Source organism: Panthera leo, chromosome A1 (assembly GCF_018350215.1).
Source record: "Panthera leo isolate Ple1 chromosome A1, P.leo_Ple1_pat1.1, whole genome shotgun sequence".
In the NCBI taxonomy this organism is placed as follows: Eukaryota; Metazoa; Chordata; class Mammalia; order Carnivora; family Felidae; genus Panthera; species Panthera leo.
Genome location: NC_056679.1, coordinates 207,580,678 through 207,603,219, shown reverse-complemented (window position 1 = coordinate 207,603,219; position 22,542 = coordinate 207,580,678). Strand labels below are relative to the sequence as shown.

At 36.0% G+C, this 22,542-nt stretch overlaps 1 protein-coding gene across 9 annotated transcripts in view; it reads right to left on the bottom strand.

The window, feature by feature from the left end:
• RICTOR (RPTOR independent companion of MTOR complex 2) overlaps positions 1–22,542 on the bottom strand; it is a 119,686-nt gene that overhangs the window by 7,043 nt on the left and 90,101 nt on the right. For 6 of the 9 annotated variants that reach the window (XM_042951588.1, XM_042951604.1, XM_042951626.1 and 3 more), the window contains 15 exons: positions 22,220–22,419; positions 21,867–21,993; positions 21,331–21,495; positions 21,060–21,136; positions 20,531–20,609; positions 15,519–15,628; positions 14,945–15,032; positions 13,908–14,000; positions 13,442–13,548; positions 11,855–12,084; positions 8,628–9,636; positions 8,274–8,345; positions 4,931–5,108; positions 4,100–4,184; positions 3,113–3,346 (listed from right to left, as the gene is read on the bottom strand). In XM_042951588.1, coding sequence (XP_042807522.1) covers positions 3,113–3,346; positions 4,100–4,184; positions 4,931–5,108; positions 8,274–8,345; positions 8,628–9,636; positions 11,855–12,084; positions 13,442–13,548; positions 13,908–14,000; positions 14,945–15,032; positions 15,519–15,628; positions 20,531–20,609; positions 21,060–21,136; positions 21,331–21,495; positions 21,867–21,993; positions 22,220–22,419 — 2,854 coding nt within the window. The remainder of the gene's footprint in view (positions 1–3,112; positions 3,347–4,099; positions 4,185–4,930; positions 5,109–8,273; positions 8,346–8,627; positions 9,637–11,854; positions 12,085–13,441; positions 13,549–13,907; positions 14,001–14,944; positions 15,033–15,518; positions 15,629–20,530; positions 20,610–21,059; positions 21,137–21,330; positions 21,496–21,866; positions 21,994–22,219; positions 22,420–22,542) is intronic. The other 3 variants (XM_042951601.1, XM_042951594.1, XM_042951639.1) reach the window with 3 other exon arrangements.

The window sequence follows — 22,542 nt, the reverse complement described above, 5'->3', positions numbered from 1 at the left end:
GCAAATACCCTCTTCCAACAGCCTTTCCTTTGAGCTTTACATGTTTGAACAACTGCCAGACCAGATGTTCTAAAGAATGAAATAAGCTCTAGTCTTGATGCTCCTTTAAAATGGTCATTAAATAGTACAGGGATTAGTTTTTAGTTATCTGCCATGGACAATACGGATGTCTTCTTTCTGATATACAGAATCTTCCAGGTGGCCTACAGGAATGCTTCTGAAACTGTACTGTGCACATGAACAACCTGGGAATCTCGCGAAAGTGCAGATTCTGATTCTACGTGTGGAGTGTGAGATTCTGCATTTCTGACAAACTCGTAGGTGATGCTGATGCTGCTGGTCCTCTGACCATACTCTGGGCAGCAAGAGATCTGCAGGGCCAGGTCTCTGCCTATCTCTCTAGATCATACATCCTCTTCCGTCTTGCTTTCTGAGCTCTATTCACACAGGTGTCTTTTCAGTCCCTCCTACTTCCCACGTACACTCTCATAAGAGAAGACCTTTGCTCAGACTGTTCACTCTCTCTTCAAATTCTCTATATGCCAGTCTTTACTTTGTTAGCTTCTATTCATTTTTTAGACCACAGCTCAATAATGACTTCTTCAGAAGTCTCCTCTTTGACTTGCCTATTTGGTTGTAATCCTTTGCTAATACCATGTACCTACCCTTGATGACACTTACTACAAATGCAGTGTTATATTTACATAATCAATTGATCAAGTGACTGATCAGTCAATCCATTCATCCATTTCTTTCCCCCACTGAACTGAAGCTCAGAGAGTGTAAGAACAGTGTGTTATTTTTTGTTTTCCTTCCCTCACAAAAGTTTTCCTGTCATCTAGTTTAATGTCTGGCCCACGGTAGTGGCATAATAAATATTATGTTGAGGGCATGAACGAATAAAAGTTCGGTGACTTTTTAACCATTTGGCCTTCCTCCCTTCATGCTTCTGAGATGGGTATCAGTAACAAACTGCAATCATTTCCCAGTTCAGATTTTTCCCCTGCTGTTCCTTAGAAACACTTCACGTCACTGGCGCACCAGCTGAGAGGCTCTGACAGCTATGCCAAGGTGAGCACCTTTCTGCTTCCAGCAAGTGTTTCACAAGTCCCAAACCCCACGATGCTCTCTGCCGATCACTCTCCCAGCTACAGGTCACAAATGGATTAAATTAGCTATGACTGTCTTCTGACTAGGTAATTGGAGGGCTGGTTTCCCTATTTCTTGTTTGATAAAATTAAGTAGAAAACAGTATAGTAAAATCCATCGTAACTGTTTCATAAGTGTTTGATGAATAAGTATATAAATGAAGCAGAACTTGCAGAAACTAAAATATCATAAACGATGTAGAGCCAAATGATTTAAAACCACACTATTTTCTACCGTGTATAATACATCAGAACAATACTGCCCAAACCTCTCACTCACAGGAAATGAGAATAATTACAGCACACTGGGGCCCTGGACAGGGCTGTTCACAGTGGAAAGTGCCTAGGCCAAGGGTTTGTCCAAACCCAGGCCCTAGGGGGCATGGAAACATTAAGGGAATTAATTAACTTAGCATACCCATATCTTATTTATGGTGCATCAGCATGCTGCAACCCATCAGTTGGAAAGCTCTGAATCAGACTATCAAGGAGAAATTTAGAAGAGTAACTCAGAGAACTTTAGTAATGACCAGGTTTTTCTTGATTGTGGCTAAATGATATTCACCAAGAAAGGATATCTATGGAAACACTTTAAATGCTCATATAAACACATATTAATTTGAAGTTGCTAATACAGATGGTCCTCAACTGATGACAGGTCGACTTTATGATGGTGCAAAAATGATACACATTCAGTAGAAACTGCTTCAAATTTGGAATTTAGATCTTTCCCTGGGCTAGCGATCTGCAGTATGATCCTCTCTCGTGATGCTGGACAGTGACAGCGAGCCACAGCTCTCGGTCAGCCATGTGATCATGAGAGTAAACAGCTAATACACTACAACCGTCCTGTTCCCACAAAGCCATTCTGTTTCACGTTCAGCAGAGTATTTAATCAATTACATGACGTACTCAACACCTTACGATACAACAGACTTTGTGTTGATGATTCTGCCCAGCTGTAGTCTAACGTAAGTGCTCTGATCATGTTAGACTAGGGGTGCCTGGGTGGCTCAGCATGTTGAACGCCCAACTCTTGATTTAGGTTCAGGTCGTGATCTCGTGGTCGTGGGATTGAGCCCTATGTCAGGCTCTGCACTGGGCGTGGATCCCGCTTGGGATTCTCTCTCTCCCTCTCCCGCTGCCCCTACGCAACAAGCTCTCTCTCAAAAAACAACAAAAACAAAGACAAAAAAACACTTAAAACACAGAAAACAAAACAGTGATTGCCAGAGGAGAGATGGTGGGGCCAGGGGTGAAAGAGATGCAGAGGATCAAGAGCATACCTATCACGATGAACACTGAGTAATGTACAGAATTGCTGAATCACTGTATTGTACACCTGAAACATAACACTGTACATTAACCATACTGGAATTTAAAAATATTGAAAGAAGACCAGAATTGTTGAATAATTATATTGTACACTTGAAACTAACAGAACACTGTATTTTACTAACGTTAGAGAAAAAAAGGGGGTGTGTGGGAGGCTCAGATGGTTAAGCCTCAGACTCTTGATTTCGGCTCAGGTCATGACCTTGCGGTTCTTGGGTTCGAGCCCCATGTCAGGCTCTGTGCAGACAGCGTGAAGCCCATTTGGGATTCTGTCTTCCTCTCTCTCTGCCTCTCCCCCACTTGGCTCTCTCTTTCCAAAATAAATAAACATTAAAAAAAAAAACAACAATAAAAGACAACAGACAGATCACACAAAGAGTCTTATGTGTTGGGCATGAATAGCCAGTTAAAGAACTGTCAACAGACTAATCCCAGAAAACAGTATGAAAGATGAATTGGAAGGGGCCAAAACTGGAGACAGAGACACTAACACTCCAATAGGAAATGATGAGTGACTGAACTAAGGCTAGGGTAGTAAGAATGGAGTAAGAGGGATGGTCATCAGAGCTGGGACATGACTTGTGACTGGAGCAGACTCAGATGACGTGGAAAAGCTCATAATCACTCACCTGAATGACTACATATTGCACTTAGTTGGTTACTGGGCTGGAAACCCAGAATTTCGATACAGACACAATAAAGGCAGTTATCATCTGTATGTTCCTGTAATCCAGTGTCTTCTGTACTTTCTAAAAACAGAGAAGCATCTGAATGGATCGAATTCATTATTTCTGTAAGACTCATCTGTTGTCGTAGCAAGTGAAAAGAGTTTTTTACAAGACCTCCAGTTCCAGATGGAAGACCTGTGCATAAGTAAACATGAAACAGAATCTGATAAAATCAATGACATCTCTTTCAAGGTACCTCAAACTATGTGAATTTTTGAAGAAGAAAAACTAGGGAAGAAAATCAGAAGTCTTTCCATGACTCAAAATCTAATTTGCTTTAAATTAGGAAATTAAAATTAGAAGATATGCTTATATATTAGTTTCATATGAAATTCTAAATAGAAGATGGAAAATTAAAATTATACAATTAAGGCATCATTTCAATTATTCTCAGTATTTCCATAAAGAAATGTAATAATTCTAAGTCTAAAGAGGTAATTGTTTAAAAAGGATCAAGATTATGACGCTTTAATCTGTGGCTGATATGCATACATTCATTAAAATCTTACAGTTCAAAACAAACAGAGATCACGTAAAATATATTTTCATCTCTTTTCCCCAAACCTGTTTCTTAGACCTTTTGAAAGAATTAGTGTTGCAAGTTTTTCACGCATAATTTTTAAATCAACTGATCCAATTTTTGTCTTCTTGAGAGGCTTAGTTGGAAGAACACTTTAAGCCCCTCATAAAAATAAAAACATACTGTGGTTTAATTTTAAATTAACGCAATTATTTTGGTATAATTTTTAAGCTGACCCAAAAGTAAGTATATCTGAATTTTTAATGTCATCCTACTAAAAATATTTTTCTTTATATCAATTTTGTTTTAAAAACAATTTTCTTTTTAATATAAAGAGGAGTCTCAAAAGAACTTAAACCATGCATTACCTCCTGCATCATGGGCAAACACCCTGGCACCTCGATCATCATGTGGAGGTATGTTTTTTGTCTGAAAATAGGGAATATCCTTTACCTAAAATAGATAAATTATGAAGAAGTTCACTTTATGAATATTAGCAAAATTAAATTAAATGCAATCTTAAATAGAATTACTATAGCACATGAACCTACCACAAAAAGTTCACTAAAGAAGCTTAAATTACCAACATCTGACAAAATAAAATTCTTAAAGTCCTTATTTATTCTTGGTAATTTCAATAAATATTGAATGATTATTTTAGAATTTATCTAAAATGTCTTTAGACTCCTGAGCAAATGCGTCTTCTTCAGTACCATCTACCATGGAGATATTTGTGAGTATCTGCTGGGATCAGGGCCACCTTATATACTGGGCACATGCGGCCGCCTTATACAGGATACACAGGTTTAAAAAAACCAAGGAATGTACTGTGAAACGTCCACAATGTTACATGTGAAAAAACACACAAGGGTAAGTCAAATGTGACTAAAAAGCAGTTAAAGTTTCACTAAACTTCTATAGAGAATATACCGATAAAGAAATAAAACAAGATGCTGATTTGGTTTGGGAAGAGAAGGAAGGATCATGTTCCGGGACTTGAAAATACTGAATTAAAAAGTACAGAATAGTAGAGAAAGGTGAAACAGTTTCCATCATGAAACGTCTTTAAACAAAACTGCCTTAAAAAATGATCTTCCCCTAAAACAGTATTTGCTCGAAGATACAATTTCTAGTAAGGAGTCACAGGGTATGAAATAATAGGAAACCAACTAGTAAGAAAACAAGAGGACTTATGATACCTGGAATATGTCATTGATGTCTACTGGAAGAGCAAGACCAATATAGTCATCTGAACTACCGTATGTTGCACTGGACACCATGGATCTCACTGACGAGGATCGCTGCAGGGTATTTTGATTAATAGGACTCAGTAAGTCTTCTTTATCTAATGACGCATAACTTAAAGCTTTCATGAACCTACAAAACCGTAAAACAAAAATCCACTTGCATTAGTTTCTTGATTTGTAATATTAATCAGATACAATTTATATGAAATTATAATTTATTTTTGTAACTTCATAAAAGATAAGTAGCTAGTCAAGTACTAAACAGTGCCATCGTTTATTAAGAGCATAAAAACACTTGAAATTATTTAGCTGTTACAAAATGACATACAAAAGATCATCAGTAATGAGACCGTTAGGAAAAACAACTGCTATGGCCTCCCAGGTAAAAGTGTCAAGGTGGGCAATTAGAACTTTCAATATCTAGAAGCAAAACAAAACAAAACAAAACAAATCTTAGAAGTCACAGGTATGATCCAAGGGTTATCTTCACAATCCTTTCAAACTACAAACTTTGCTATAAGTTAACTAAGGGCATGTCTATTAACTCCATTTAACATTATTTTTATGAAAAATAAGAATAAACACTTATTGTGTGGCAACAAGATTTATGTAACACAGAAGACAGACACAAAACAGCAATAATGTTATCATTTGTAAACATTACAAGATAGTCTTATTTGAAGCACTGATACTTCCTCAAAGCACGCCTTACTAGTGATGCCATAATAAATACGGTATGCTGATATTTCCCTAATATCATGCATCTTTCTCATACAGATTTCTTATTCATGCAACATCCATGCTAAAATATTTAGTAGGGGCCTGCTTTGTTTATACAAGGCACTACACAAGGCTCCAGAGTTAATGTACACTGGCATTCGGAAACCCAAGTCATTTAAAATTTAATAATGTAACCTGATATTTAGAAAAATTATTTTATAATGCATACAAAATAAATCCTTCATAAATAGTAGCTATTAAGATTATCATAATAAAAACCACTAATTTCTAATGTCCGCTTAAAAACCACTCATAGTTGAAACTGACAAATTTCATAACATAGGTCAGCGGTTTTTAAATTGTATTCTGTTAAACCTCTCGTACTCCATAAAACTCTTAAAGGAGTACTGCAGATAAAGGAAGGAATTATTGGATCACTTGCCCTCCCAATCCCTATCTCAACTAAGTAGATCCATTTTAATCTATTATCCATATTGGGTTTCCATAGAAATGCTTTTGTGAAGAAAGAGTTTCTCTACCTAAAACGCAACATTTGAAAAGCTTAAAGCCACTGATCTAGTCCAAATTCCATTAGATAAGGCAACTGAGGCCTAGATATTCCAAAATTCATGAACTTTACTACATAGATTCACAACAGTGAGCAACTGAAGTCTGCCTGGTTTCGTTCTGGATTGAGGAAGTTTGCAAAGCTGCTGAATTCTAGGCAGATGAGACATTATAGCATAATTTATGAAACCTTGTTCCTTGTTCAAGCTCATTCACTCAGTGCCAGGATTAGAATTTAGGATTAAGGATTCCTAATCGAGTGTTTGTTGTATCATGTCCCAAGGAGACATCTCAGTGAGATATGATTTTTTAAGACTGTTGGATTCATGCCATCCATTATATCACAGGTATCTACAAGCCTGCTTTTTTAATTTTATGAGAAAAAAAAACAAAAAACAAAAAAACAAAGAATAATAATCCTTCTCAGCCTGGCTTCCAAACTGTTATTTTAAAGTAAACTTGTAGTTATCTTCCATCATTTTCATTTTCTCTGAACGAACTCAATAAAGGAAAGGGGTAGGAACACAATTTTACCCCCATGGAACCTGGTACATAGCAAGTACTCAATACAATTTGAAGAACAAATGAAAGATTTGATGAACGTGAAGTTTCGTTATGCTGTCATGCCTTCGCACAAGCTGTTCCTGGCTCTCCTGTTTTTTTCTTGTTTTTACTTATTTCCCTCCCAAGAAATTAAAACACCTAATCATCCTTTATAACACCAATAACTTCACATTTTACTCCAGGAGTAAAATTCCCAAACCACCTTCTCCTGGTCTAATAGAGAATACAGGAAATAAGATTCTAAGAATCCAGACTGGTTAGGAAATAAATGATCTGGGGTAGCTGTCTTTTTCTGGTCTATTCTTATGAATATTTAAGCAGTACAACTTTCTAATCTGTGCTTTCAACAATTCGGATAGAAATGCCTGCTTCAATGACACATAATGAACAGGATGCTTCAGAGTTAATGGTGCTTCGGTTACTGCACTGAGCTGTGAGATGGTGCAACTCTTACTGCTTACTTTGTTGTGCTATGTTTACTGCCCCTGCTTGCTGTGCTGGTCTTTGAGTTTTCAAATACTTTATTGTAATATAAAAGTTTCCTCCTTTGCTATCAATTTTATCAATTGTCCTTTCCTGTTAAGAGTGTTCTACCAGTCAGAAGCTTTTCATTTTTGCTTCCATAGGCCTGAAAACCTGATATCCCTGCTTGTTAGAATAAGTATCAACACACTCTGAATTTGGGTCAGAGGTACCTTATCTCTTTTGAATAAAATTCATGAACCTCACTGCATAGATTTAGACTAGTAAGCTATTAAGAGATTTTCCTGTGTTTGTTCTGATTGATGAGGTTGCTAAAGCCAGGTGAGTTCCTGGTAGATGAGACATTACTGCATAATTTATAAAATTCTATCAAATGAAATACAATTTATTACTGCTGCAAAGGAACCCCTTCTACTAAATGCATTGGCATCACTGAAACAAAACTGCTTAATAATATCTTAATGTTCTGAAGAATTTGGCTGTATAAGAGCCAAATGGGTTACGTAAGGAAGTAACTACCCATGATGATGATGATGATAGGTGTCAGGCACTATTCTCAGCACTTGACAAATACTAATCCATTTAAATGAATGTAAATTAATAACCGAAAACTAAGAAAGTTTTTCGAAGTAACTGGCCCAACAACAAAGAATGGGTACAAAAATCTTTGCCAACAGTCAAATTTAACATTGCCTATCTTTTAAAGGTAAAATCAAAGTTGTTTATTTTGATCAACTTGATCTAATCTTTAGATATGGCACAGAAACTCCCTACATGTTCTTGAGTGTAGGCAAACTACTACTGCTGAATCCTCAGAGCCAAGGAATTCATTTAATGTTCATTAGGTTCCTACCAAATAATCACAGCTACTTAAGACAAAATGAAAAGAATTTCACTGAAATCTGTCGTTACTTAAAAAAATAATAGTAAGGTCAACTTCTGGAGCCTTAAATTGACCTACCTGAAAAGGTTGTTTGTTATTGTAGGTCTTAAGCTCCTGATTCCCCCGACATGCTTCTTTTTAAAATCGATCCTTGCAGAAGCGAGAAATAAAAAAAAGCTTGTGACTTGTGTGTCCTTGAAAAGCATGTATGTTTATTTTCAGGGCCTAATAGAATTTCTTTTCCCCCCTCGCAGCTGCAAGAATCCATTTCAAATCATATCGGGTAACTAGGAGCTTACAGCCTACCATAGTAAACAATTCTAATAGGTCGGTTCTGAGGCTGATGTAGATGTAAAACCTGGCTAATGCTTTCCATTTAAGCCTGTTAAAATGCAACCGTTATTGTTCATTTTTAAGTGCATATCTGCTCACCTGCTTGGTGTTAACCTGGATTCAAAGCTGTTGGCCTTCATGGTGATGGTATCAGTAAATAGCACATCTTTTGCTGGAGATGCCAAAGCTTCAGAGTGAGATAAGGATGGATGCATTCTTTGCTGCTGTAATCTTTTCAGTGTAGCGTAGCCAAAGGCGTCTCTAGAACTTGTGTAACTAAAGTTACAATCTGCTAGACTTTTAATTGTAGCAATAGAGGGTGCTTTAAGGGACTGTGCTCTTCTAGGAAGCGTATGAGAAGAACCTGGAGGCACCAGGGACACTGAGTTTGATTTGGAGAGAGATAGATGGTTAGACTGTGGCGTCAGATAGTGGCTTGTCTTAACAGTTTTAGTACTTACCACAGTACTCATACTTCCACAGTCTGTGTCCACAGTCGTAGCATCCACACCTACGGTCTCTCGTGAAGGACTGGAGCTCATTGAACTTATTCCACTTGTTGTAGTGTCTGTATTAAAGCTTTGGCTACGTATCTTCATATGTGAGCTTGTTGAACTTTCTACAACTAATCTCTCTCGGCTTGTGTTTTCTCTGTGATTCTCTGTACCAAGACTCTTGGTGAACTTTAAGTCATTCTCTCCAATGCTTGGAGTACTACCAGCGTCTTCAATGTGCTTATTCCCAACGAATGAAGTTTCTAATTGCAATGTTTTCTGTACTGTGGACATGGGTGTGAAATCATCACTATGGTTAAAGTCGACACTGGGCTCCGTAAGTGTTCTGATCCGCCTGTTGTTTGTCTTATTTTCAGATGACAGTTTCCCTCCTTTTGGATCACTGCTACTACGATGTTTTTTATTAGGCAAAGTAAGCGAATTTAAGATACGATTCTTCACAAGTTTACTAGAAGCAAAGAAAGGGAAGGAATTTTTATCCTTTATAGGTCCAGGCCGATCATAAAATGCTGGCTCTGTGTCTTCACTGATGTCAAGAAAAAATGTACTAGTAGAGCTGCTGCCAAACCGGTCATCCTCCATTATGAACATACCTATGATCAAAGGATTGTCAATAAAAGCACAGAAAAAACAACAAACAAGATCATAGCAGCTGTTAGTGATGTATTTCCAGAATTTTTTGTTTAACAGTCATCTGGGGAAAAGATGTCAAAAATAAAGGGTTATTAAACTGCTGAGAAGCCACATAAGAACTTCTTGAGACCAAGTGTCTGAACTTGAGTGAGATGTGAAATTATGTCATTATGAGGATCTTCGGTTATTTCCAAAGAAAAATTACAGGATTCATTATGGCACAGTTTACATGAAGTGTGTTCTTGTTTGGCTGTTTATTTTTTTAATGTTTATTTATTTGAGAGACAGAGAGGGGGAGGGGGGAAAAAGAGAGAGACAGTGTGCACATGCATGCACACACAAGCACTGGAGGGGCAGAGAGACAGGGAGAGAGACAACCCCAAGCAGGCTGAGCTGACTGTGCAGAGCCCAACACAGGGCTCAATCTCATGAACCTATGAGATCATGACCTGAGCCTAAAGAGTCAGACATTTAACCTACTGAGCCACCCAGTTACTGCCGATTGTTTGTTTTAATGGCAGTGAATTTCTAAAATCTCCAAATATTCAGGATAAAATTAAGAGAAAAGAAGGAGGGGCCCCTGGGTGGCTCAGTCGGTTAAGCGTTTGAGTTTGGCTCAGGTCATGATCTCACAGTTTGTGGGATGGAGCCCCATGTCGGGCTCTGCACTGACAGCACAGAGCCTGCTTGGGATTCTCTCTTCCTCTCTCTCTGCCCTTCCCTGCTTGCGCGCACGCACTCTCTCTCTCTCTCTCTCTCAAAATAAATAAACATTAAAAAATAAAAAAGAAGATTTGACCGTGGACGTTCACTCAGTTGGTATAGATTCCTGTTAGTTTATTCTTCAAATTACAATAGAAATGAATTCCTAGTCTTAAAATATACTTCCAAGGAACCAAGTCACAGCATTTTATTTTTTTATTTAAGTCACAGTACTTAAAAAAAAAATTTTTTTTTAATGTTTGTTTATTTTTGAGAGACAGAGACAGAGCATGAGCAGGGGAAGGGCAGAGAGAGAGGGAGACACAGAATCCGGAGCAGGCTCCAGGCTCTGAGCTGTCAGCACAGAGCCTGACGCGGGGCTTAAACCCACAAACCGTGAGATCACGCATGACCTTAGCTGAAATCGGGACACTTAATCTGACTGAGCCACCCAGGCACCCCTAAGTCACAGCATTTTAAATTCATGTTTAAACCAATTAGGTTTACTGTTTTCTTTTAGGCGCTAAGGGACTCATTTAAATTCAGTGTCTAATTCTAGTAAAAGACTCAATCTGGGTGTCTAATGACATCTATGACATTTTATCCTATTTTTATTTTTAACTTTTTGTTGAGTAATTATAAACTACTTCAAATATATTTTGAAAGAAAGCAAAAAGAAACCCTAAATAAATTTGCATATTATATTTCCATATTTTGTTGATTCTAAGATGCACATTTTTCACACTTAATACCTCTAAAATCAGACTGCATCTTGCAATCAGTGGTATGTCCTAGCTTAAAAGGCAGCATTTTTTTTTTCTTTTTTTTTTAGTGGTATACTAAAATACTGGTGCGTCTTATAATTCATAGAATCTTAAGACCTGGTGAACTGTGGTTTGACAAATGTTGCATTATTTTCTTAAAAAGAACGTCTTAAATTTTGTATGCCTAACAGCATTTAGCACAGGGATTAAAACCACATACTGTTTTTTCTTTGATTTTGACACTCTATCTTTTAATAATTTCACTATTTAGTTTAAAATATATCTCCTCTCTCAAAAATGAACATGTGAATATAATATCTCTTAACAGATACATGCTGGTTCAATAATCTCTAGATCTGAAAAATGAGTGAACAAAGCATGTAAACAAAGAAGGTAAGTGAATAAATAATTTACTTGTTAGATTTTAGAATAAGCAAAAACGAGAATGGTTCTTTTGGCACACAGCTTATTTCTTTAACTCTGTAAGTAGGATTTTCCAAAAGCTATTTAGAAGGCAAAGAGAGAGAACAATGTAGGCTGGTGGCTATCCTCTCTGTTGTGAGAAGAGAATATATTCTCCAAGACCCCATTAGTGCCAAATTATCTTAGAAAAAAGTAAATCAGGAATATAACAAATACATTTAAATTGTGCCATTACAGATGCAAATGTTAATTTTAGCTACCTTCATGTAAGCTTGTCAACAATACTCACTTGATGGTGCAGATTCGCTTTCACTATTATGTCTAGAGCTGGTTGACTCAGAGTTCAAACTCAGAGTGCTCGGGATAGATGAGAGTTCATTACAGAGTTGTTCTACATCATCTGGAACCACTGGCCACAGATGTTTGCGACTGTGCCTTACAGAATCCCAGTTGTGACATTTCAGAATATCACAGCCTTGTTTGGTTTTGGCTATGAGGCCAAGCACGTATACACAGGTCCTGTATGTAAAAGATGTAGTAATGAACTGTTTATATTTCCAAACTGAGATTTCTTAAAGCAACCAAAAAATATTAGTTTGCTATATGTACATTTGAATTTTTTTTAAGTCATTAAAAATTGTGGAAAAAATGTATTTAGAGGAGTTAGGAGTAACTTAGAAGCAGTAAATGACATGAAAACCTTTCTTTTTTTTTTAATGTTTATTTATTTTTGAGAGAGAGACAGAGAGAGTGTGAGCATGAGCGGGGGAGGAGCAGAGAGAGAGGGAGACACACGATCATAAGCAGCCTCCAGGCTCTGAGCTGTCAGCACAGAGCCTGACATGGAGCTAGAACCCACCAACCGTGAGATCATGACCTGAGCCGAAGTCAGATGCTCAACCAACTGAGCCACCCAGGAGCCCCCTAAAACCTTTCTAATATAGATCGTAATTTCAGTGAAGTAATTTGAAAGAACGTAATGTAATCTTAGGAAAAAATGACATATTCTAGCTTTTCTGGGATCAATCTAGAACATTTGGGCTATTGAACTACTGCAATATTTGAACATATGCTACACTGTCACTGTTTATTTGCCAGTTACTAAACTTCAACATAATAATAATAAAAACGGAATTATAACATTAAGCAAGGAGGAGCTCTTTAAGATGTTTAAGTTAGTGCATTTAAAAATCTTTATTTAAAAAATTTTTTTAAGTTTATTTATTTATTTATTTTGAAAGAGAGTGCACGTAGGGAAGAGGTGGGGGGGTGGGGTGTGGAGTGAGCCTGACGTGGGGCTCAAACTCATGAACCACGAGATCATGACCTGAGCCAAAGTCAGACGCTTAACTGAGCAGCCCAGGCATCCCAAAATCTTTTGTTTGTTTGTTTGTTTGTTTATTTTTTTATTTATTTATTTTAACGTTTATTTTTGAGACAGAGAGAGACAGAGCATGAATGGGGGAGGGTCAGAGAGAGGGAGACACAGAATCTGAAACGGGCTCCAGGCTCTGAGCTGTCAGCACAGAGCCTGACGCGGGGCTCGAACTCACGGACCGCGAGATCATGACCTGAGCCGAAGTCGGCCGCTTAACCAACTGAGCCACCCAGGCGCCCCTTTTTTTTGTTTTAAAGTAAACTCTACTCCCGATGTGGGGCTCAAACTCATCACCCTGAGACCAAAAGTCACATGCTCTACTGACTGAGCCAGCCAGGTGCCTCCCCCACACTTTTTTTGTTTTTACCTTATATCATTAAGACTTTCAATAAATTAACAGTTCTAATGGGCTAAATCATAAAATAGTCTTCCCTCACAGCCATTTGTTAACAATAACATATATATACAATAGAAAGATTTATGAGTGAAATAACATACCCTCTGACTGAAAGAACCTCACACTGCTTTGCAAGTTTTAGTATATCTGGAATCACATTTTCTTCCTGTAGCAAATTGAGACCCCAATTTGACGAGCCAATATTTCCCTGAAAGAAAAGAAGTCACTTATATCAAATCGATTTAGAAGAGTAACTCTTTCAAGAAATTTGGAAAGCTACTAAAAACAAAAATTAACCCCATCTTGGAGAAAAAATGTGAAAAAAAACCTCAAATAAGGAACTTCAGAAATCAGTGTTCCATTTATCTCGGCAAAAAAACTAAAACTAATAGTTTAATCATCTATCTTCCAGCCTAAAAATATTTAAAATGGGCAGAAACAATCTGGGTTTTAGAACATTAATCTGAGAACAAGTTCCAAATCAAATGATTTTTTTTATTATTATTAATGGGAAAATTAGAAATATCTTAAAATGATGAAGATCTTATAGAAGTGTTTATTACAAACCAAGGCCCAAAGAGATGCTTTCAGTTTTTTAATTTCTTCCCATTTATCCAAATCTGGCGTACGAACATTATGACAGAGTTCAGTAATAATATTCTGGAGAAAGAAAGAAAAAAACATAGGAGTAACAATATGTTTTTAATGTATTTTCTTACTGCATCTTAAAACCTATCATTTAAGGTTTGTATTTAGTAACTTTTGTGTATTTAAAATTCTAAAATAATTTTATGCAAAATTTCTTAAGCAGCATTAGTACAGGGGCTCTGAGTTCATATTCTAAATTAAAAACACTAATATAAAGATATGTGCCCCAGAAGTCTTCATAGACTTAATATAAAAATAGGACACTACAGAGTATATTTATGCAAAACTTTTGCTCCTGAGATGAACACAAATACAAAAATGAACATAAACTGCTAGATTACTATTGTTCAGAAGACACACAGGCAAATACTTATATATCTATTTCTAAAATAAGTAAAAGGTTACATTTATTGAAAACACCTAGTAGCAAGACATATTCACAGCCATAAATTTGGTGCGCTAAGCATGAAAGAATAACTGCTTGACTAATCCGGTTACATTTCATGAAGTACAGGGGAACAGGGAAGTACAGACAGGAACTGATACTTCCAGTCTGCTGCTCACCAAAGATAACTAAATCTGTATCAGGCTCAGTTTAACTTCCCAACAAGAATGACAAAATTCACTTTTTCAGTATGTTTTTGCTGAAGAGAGAAACTTCCCCAACTGTAAAGGACGAAACTCAGACTTTCAGTGGGTTACTTACTCTATGTAACCAATTAGCTATGCAAAAGGTAACACCTACCTCCGGGAAAGGAAAGGCATGCAAGGCAGTAATATGTCTAAGGATTACAAACACAGAATGCCTACATCAGTTATAAGACAGATGGCTTTTAAAGCAATTATGCCACTAACTTTAAGGCTTTTGAAAAGTTTTTGCAAAGACACTACTTCAGCAATATTAAGATTTTTTCCTACCACTGTAGCTATTTCAAATGATTAAATTATGTTTTTACCTGTACTTCCAACAAATGACAGCCTGTTTTGTGGTGTACCAGTTGTCCATACAGGTGTACAGGCAGGTAGACATGAGGACGCTGTAATCTAGTATAACAAAGAATATTGATATGCCTATCGGCTCACTTACAATATGCTAATTAAAACAAGAACTACTAATAAAGTACTAGATACTTTAACCAAGCACTACTTTAAAGTACTAATACTTTATTAGTACTACTACTAAAGCACTAGATAAAGATATAATTTCTCAGCATACAAAAAAATATGAAGGTGGAGGAGCATGAGGATTTCTCTAGAAAATTAAGTTTAGCTGGCCTCAAACTAACAGACTAGGGTAAGAGCATGAAGGGTATACGAATTAGATCAGTAAGGTATTCAGCATATTAAGAGTGACACTGGAATTTTTCAGCCATCAATGCCATGCTGTAAGATCTTTTTATGTCAGTGCAGGAAGTAAAATTTCCAAGTACTCAGAACACTTTAAACAATAGAGAGTTATTACAAATTGGCTTTAATTTTTTTTTTTTTTTTGAGGACCAGCAATAAATTATTCCATGAAGTAGTCTGTACCTTTGGTTACTTCGACGAACATAGTTATCACCATCAACTGGCTTTCGGTAAGTAGTAAGTGCTTCATTAAGTTGTTCTTCAATCAAGTCAACATATTTTGAATTATATTCCTAGAAGATATTGTTTTAGTTGTATATAGTATCATAACAACATTCACTACATTCATAATATGTTAGGTACCTAGCAAATCTTGGAAGCATAAATATGAGAAAAATGAACACCTGTTCAGGAAATTTAAGAAATTTTAAAAAGGGTAAAACCAAGTATTACGAATGCAAATGTTCTACCATACCCCAAAGCTTTCTGCTTATACTTTTTTTTTTTCAGTCTATTTATTTTGAGAGAGAGAGAGAGTGAGTGAGTGAGTAAGCAGGGGAAGGGAGAGAGATGGAGCGAGAGGATCCCAACCAGCCTCCATACTGGCAGCTCAGAGCCCAAATGGGGCTCAATCTCACAATGCTGAGATCATGACCTGAGCTGAAATCAAGAGTTGGATGCTTAACTGACTGAGCCACCCAGGTGCCCTCTGCTTATACTTTTATCCCCATCTGCAATGAATATTTTAGAATCCATATAAGTTAATAATTTTGTTTTTTATCTTATTTAAATTACTTTCCCCATTAAATATGAATAAACAAAAAACTAGCCTCTTAATATTAAACCCTGAAGGTATTCACTAGAAATTTAAAAAGGGAAATTAAACCATTAATTTAGGGCCTTTTGGTAAAACATATCCCTTTCCCCACTGATTTAAATCAAGTCAAATGTATAAATTTTTCCAACTAAAACTTGGAAAACTTCTAGTTAACTTCTTTAAACTGAGAGTCAGTCACTTGCATCTTTATTTCAAGAGATCACTTTAAACTGGTTAGAAGGAATGGGTAGGACCTCTCTGGAAGGCAATTTGGCAGTATGTATCACAAATTTTAATTCACATACTTTTGACTCAACAACTATACTTTCAGAAATGTATCTTAAAGGGGCACCTCGGTGGCTCACGTCATGATCTCACGGTTCATGAGACTGAACCCTGTGTAGGAGGGCTCTGTGCTGATACCGTGGAGACTACTTGGAATTCTCTCTCTCCACCCCCCTTCGTCCTCCCCCCCCATGCACGTGTACTCTCACTCAAAATAAATTAATAAAAAAAAGTGTATCCTATAGATAATACTTGTACAAGTATGCAAAGATATATGCAAAAATATCCAACAAACACTGTTTACAAAACAAAAAACATTGGAAACAATGTCAATACAGGAGTGGTTATCAAGGTGCATTCACAGAAAGCACTATGGAGCCATTAAAAAGAATGAGCTAGGGGCGCCTGGATGGCTCAGGTGGTTAAGTGTCTAACTTCAGCTCAGGTCATGATCTCATGGCTCGTGAGTTCAAGCCCTGGGTTGAGCTCTGTGCTGATGGCTCGAAGCCTGGAGCCTGCTTCAGATTCTGTCTCCCTCTTTCTCTCTCTCTAATATAAATAAACATTAAAAAAAAAAAATGAGCTCGATTTACATGTGTAGCTCTGAAAAGATGGCAGATATACTGCTAAGGGAAAACTTAAATAGCTTTATCTATACTTGTAAATAGCATTCATTTGTATTTTTAATTTAACAATTTTAAGGTTTATTTATTTATTTTGAGACAGAGACAGTGCAAGTAGGGGAACGGCAGAGAGAGAGAGAGAGAGAGAGAGAGAGAGAGAGAGAGAGGAAGGTAGGTAGGTAGGAAGAAGCCCAAGCAGGCTCCGCACTGTCAGTGCAAAGCCTGACATAGGGCTCAAACCCACAAAACTGTGAGATCGTGACCTCAACTGAAACCAAGAGTCAGAAACTTAACCAGCTGAATCACCCAGGCACCATTCATTTGCATTTTTTCAATAAAGAATATGTACTTATAAATGTACAGAACATCTCTGAATGCACACAAACTGTTGACAGATATTACCTTCAGAAATGACAGAATAAGGGCACAGGGAGATATTTTTCATTCAAAACCATTTTAGACAACTTGAATTTGGTGAGTTACTACCTTCTCTCTCTACTTAGAGCCTCTAAAAACTTTGTTTTTATGTTTTTCCCTAGGTTCCATATTTATTTTGTAACAGTAATACAAGGTTTTGATTAGACCATACCATTAGAGAACACCATCATTATTATTACTGCTACTATTACCACTATACTATTATCATGCTCCCCTGTATATGTGAAAATCTCAGTGCAAAAAAGTCTACTTAAGGCAGCTATTCTGAGCTTTATGCAGGAGTAGTTATATTCATGTGGTTAATCCTTTGACCAGGGCACTCACTTGGAAAACACTAGCAAAGGTCAGGGGTATGGTTTATAGCTGTGAAACGCACTGAATTTCTGATGTGGGTCATCTTGAGGATTCTGTCCAAAAGGACCTATCTGGAGGGCAAGAAAACCCCAATTGAGGGGTGGACCTGTGCTCTCTCTCCCTCCCTCCCTCCCTCCCTCCCTCTCTCTCTCTCAAAAATAAACATTAAAAAAAATTAAACTGAATGAATTTTTAATATTATACTGTCCTGGATGTTTGATGACTTTGAAAAAGAGACAGACTTAGTTCATGTTGGCATGCCATAAGCTACTGGGAGGAAACCAAAAATACTGGAAAAGAGTATGGGTTTGGAATCAAAAAGTATCACTGCTCTGCTATTTTCATGCTCTGTGACCTGGGATAAACTAATCCTCTGGGATAAAATTTACTCTTCTTAGCCTCCAAATTTTCATTCACAAAACAGAAATAATAAAATATATTTCACAGGGTTGCTGTGATTAAAGCAAGGATTAAAGGAGGTAATACCTGAAAAGCACTAAGCTCAATGGTAGGCAATCAGTAAGTTGGTTTTCTTCTCTTTCTCTTTCTCTAATTAATTTGAGAGGACTATGTTGTCTTTATTTTTACATCACCCATTTACTGCCTAATGAACTGTAATTGCAATTCAGGATGTGTTTGTAATTTTCTAATGAAAATGTTCTAGCGAAATTCACCAATGACCTAACTGTCAAATTCAACAGCCTATTTTCTACTATTCATCTTATGCAACCTCTTTAACAAATATGGATCACCGGCCTCTCCTTCCTGGAGCATCCGTTAGTGACAACATTCTCTATGACAATTTTCTCAGTGTCTTTGTCCTTCTATTCCCCTCATTAAAACAGAGTGTTCGCTAGGGAGCAATTTCCACTTTTCTTTCTTTTTTTATTCTTTACATTTTCCCTGGTGATCTCACTCATTTCAGATTTCAGAAGACTCCCAAATTGTCATCCTCAGCACATATCTGAGTTCTTGATCCCCAATTCCAAACATTTTCTGGATACCATAACTTGGTCATCCCACAGAGCAATACCAATTCAACATATTCAAAATTCATTATCCTCACCCTGCAAGCCACTTCTGTAATCACAATCTCTTAATGGTGATCCACTGCATGCTCAGTCATTGAAATCAGAAACTTTTAAGAGTCAGATGGACTCTTTATTCATTATATACAATCAGTCAACAAATCCTACCCATCTTATTTCAAAAATGCTCAGAAAATATACCCTGCCTATCCAATCTCAGCATTACTGGAGTTCACATTCTTACCAATTCTCGCTTCTAAACTGGTCTCAATATTTCTAGGCTTTACCTTTGATGATCAAACTTCTGCCTCTACCCTGCGACCTGTCATGTTTCTAAAGCACAGGTCCGATTATGATTAGTCTTTAAACACCTATAATAATCCCCCCACTTCCAATAAAACTGAAATACCTTAATATGACATAATGTGGTTCGTAAGGCCTATAATCTAGTTCTAATTTACCATTCCAGCCTCATCTTGCCAGTCCACACTTATCCTAGCCCAATTACACTGGAATACAGATAGCTTTCTTCATAAATCTGAAGTGTCTATAATCTATATAGATCTATTCTGCTCCCTCAGCCTAGAATACCCTTCTTCCTACTCATCTACCTACCTCCTCCTCAAGACCATTCCAAATATCATATGCTTTCCTGAGCCCACCCAACATTGCTTTCACTAATGCTAATCCCTAAGGCAGAATCATTTGTGTTTCCTTATACACTGCACATGCCTTTGTGATTGCATTTATATTTTATACCTACTATTTGAAAGTACCGTACCAGATATGCTAAGCAATTTTCTAATACTGTAATTTGTATAATAAGGTGACCGATTTTACTATGGTAATTTGTTTAAATAACTTCTATTTATGAACTAAAACTATCATATCTTACCTCAATTCTCCAATTCATCAATTACTAACGACTTCATGCCTAAAATATGTTTTATAATTATAGAGTTTTTTAAATGAGAGCTTCTTGTGAAATATGGTTCAATATAGACAATGTAAATGATTGACATGATGAAAAATCTAAAAATTATTTACATTTGGATTGATTACCCATGGGATTCTAAGATGCTTTGACAATTTATAATGCTTCAAACAAAATAACCACAGTGACAACCAACTAAAGAAAAGCTAGTAAGTTCTCTAGTCACTTCATATTATTCCCTCCTTCCTAGGTTTCCCCATTATCTAAAACAGCAGTAAGTCTGTTCTCAGATTATGTAAAAGTAGCACCCTAAAACGAAGTTAACTTAGATTATTATATCTGCTTGGTAGAACTGTTTTCTTCCTTCATTTAGGAAAACTGTTTTAGTCGTAGCTTCAAAGGGCTATCTAAGGGACCCAAGAATAAGAATGAAAGAATTATATCAGTAGATTGTATCAATTAAACCAAAAACAAAATTTCAATAGAATGTACACAAAATCAATAGTTCACTATAAAATGACTGCTCTCTAGCTTTAAAAAAATGGATAAATATAAATACAAGTAATTATACAGAATTTAAGACCTGACTTCATATGAATGTTTAAATATTTGACCTCTTTCGTTTCAAAACACTGATATGAAAAATCCTCTAAAATCATAAATCTATTTCCTAGTATAAAAACATACCAATTAAAGCTTATTCAACAGAGAGTTACCTTGTGCCATTTTTCCAACTGTTTTGCTACATAACCCCTTTCATTCAGATAGGAAAATCCTTTTGGAATGGAAAGAAATCTGTAAATTAAAACAAGCAATAGTTTAACACAAAGTCTTACTACAAGTGTTTAAAGGAGCTAAGATATCTTAAACAATACTATATTTAAGAAGCTAAAAGACTTTAGGAATAGCTCCTTCCTGAAAGTAAAAGGTCAACTATTACTATAATTTCAAATAAAAATAAATTTTCATAATCTTGGAAAAACATATGAATCCAATCACAGTAAAGAAAATGTCATGAAAATCATGAGAAGACACAGAAATGTAAAAGAAACATTAAGGAAAACAATGAAAAGACAGAGTTTCAGTATTAAAGGATGTCTAAGATTCTAAAATAGACCTCTTCCAGTAGTTAATACTAAACTCTTTAGAGTGCTTCCTGTTTGGATTTGAACTGAGCTTTAAAATATACCGCTAGAGAGAATACAACAAAAACACAACTATAAGAAAAATTTACTTAATATTTACCTCAGGAGGAGAAGCAAACCCTTGTCCCCAAGGTGAGATAAAGCTGGCTTCATCTGAATAAGAGCATGAAGATTGGCCTAAAAGAAGTATTAGGCAAATTAACAATTGCAAAAGACGGTAAATTCTCCATTTCCAAAACGCCCGTGTTAAGTACATTATAATTTACATAATTTTCTACTAAAATGGAATATTTTAATAATTAAAATTAATTTAAAATAATTGAATAAAAAGTCATGTCTAAGTATTCTATTATAAAATAATAAACCTTCACCTTGTCTTCACATGCTTCATCCAGAATATCAAGAGCTTCAGAAGAAATTGTTTTGTTTTTATCGTGTAGCTGGGTCACTAGTAATTCAATTCCCCAGTTATTGAAGAATTCAACATTAGCTCTCAATAATACTCTTAAATGTTTTGTTGCATACAGCCTACAGGCCTACAAAGATAAATGAAAATAAAAAAAATAAATTAAAAAAAACAAACCATGGATCGTCAATTTGGGCTTTGTTTTGGGGCAGTTTTGCTACTTGAAAATGGCAGGAAAATTGGAATTGATGGTCTAGTCCTTGATATATTTTTTTAGACTAGTAAATGAAATACTTTTGTCTCAACCTAGCTGCTTCTTCCCCTTTATAGAAAAAAAATGGGTACTACACATAGTTCCTTGAAGGAACTACTATTTTAAAGTAAACTCAAATTCCATCCCATATTCTTAGAATTAATAATTAATTCTGCTTGGCTAAAATTTATGAGTTATTGAATTAATTGATTATAAAAATATAGTTTTATTGCCTGTGTTACACTCACATCAGTAGCTGCAGTAAGGATTTTGGAAAGGATGACTCTCGCCAATCCATCTCTGCTATAATCCAAGCTAGAAACAGTCAGTTTCAGCAAGTGATCTTGATTTTTCAAGGAACAGAGGTTAAGGAGACTAAAAAAAAAAAAAGATGAAAATATAAATAAGCACTTCTACAAAAAAGCATTTAATGACAAATATCACATAAAAAGAATAACAAAGCAGCAAGATAACTCTATTTTTTTTTTGTATTTTAATAAAACTTACTAAATACATGTACACAGAATAAAAAGCATACCATTTCTGACTACATTAAAAATAAAGTTCAGGTATATTTTGAAACAGAACTAGGGATATTCACCACTGAAATACGCTGCATTTTTCCAGCATTTTGACTCCATGAGGGTGGCAAGAAAGTGTTCCAATAAATAAAAAGTAGTGTTGACTAAGGGTAGTCAATAAACCATTATTCTGAAGACTTCGTTCAGGTTTCATTCCAGACGAGGCATTGAGCCACTGAACAATATCCTTTACTAGATCTTCTAAGTATCCTTGCCCATCCTAAAAGAAGATACATTGTGTTATTATTAGAAAAGCACTTTTGCTTTTAATTAGAAAAATTAACTGTAATCAAGTCCAAAAAAATTTAGAGATAATGATGAAGTTACTAACAACAGATACCAA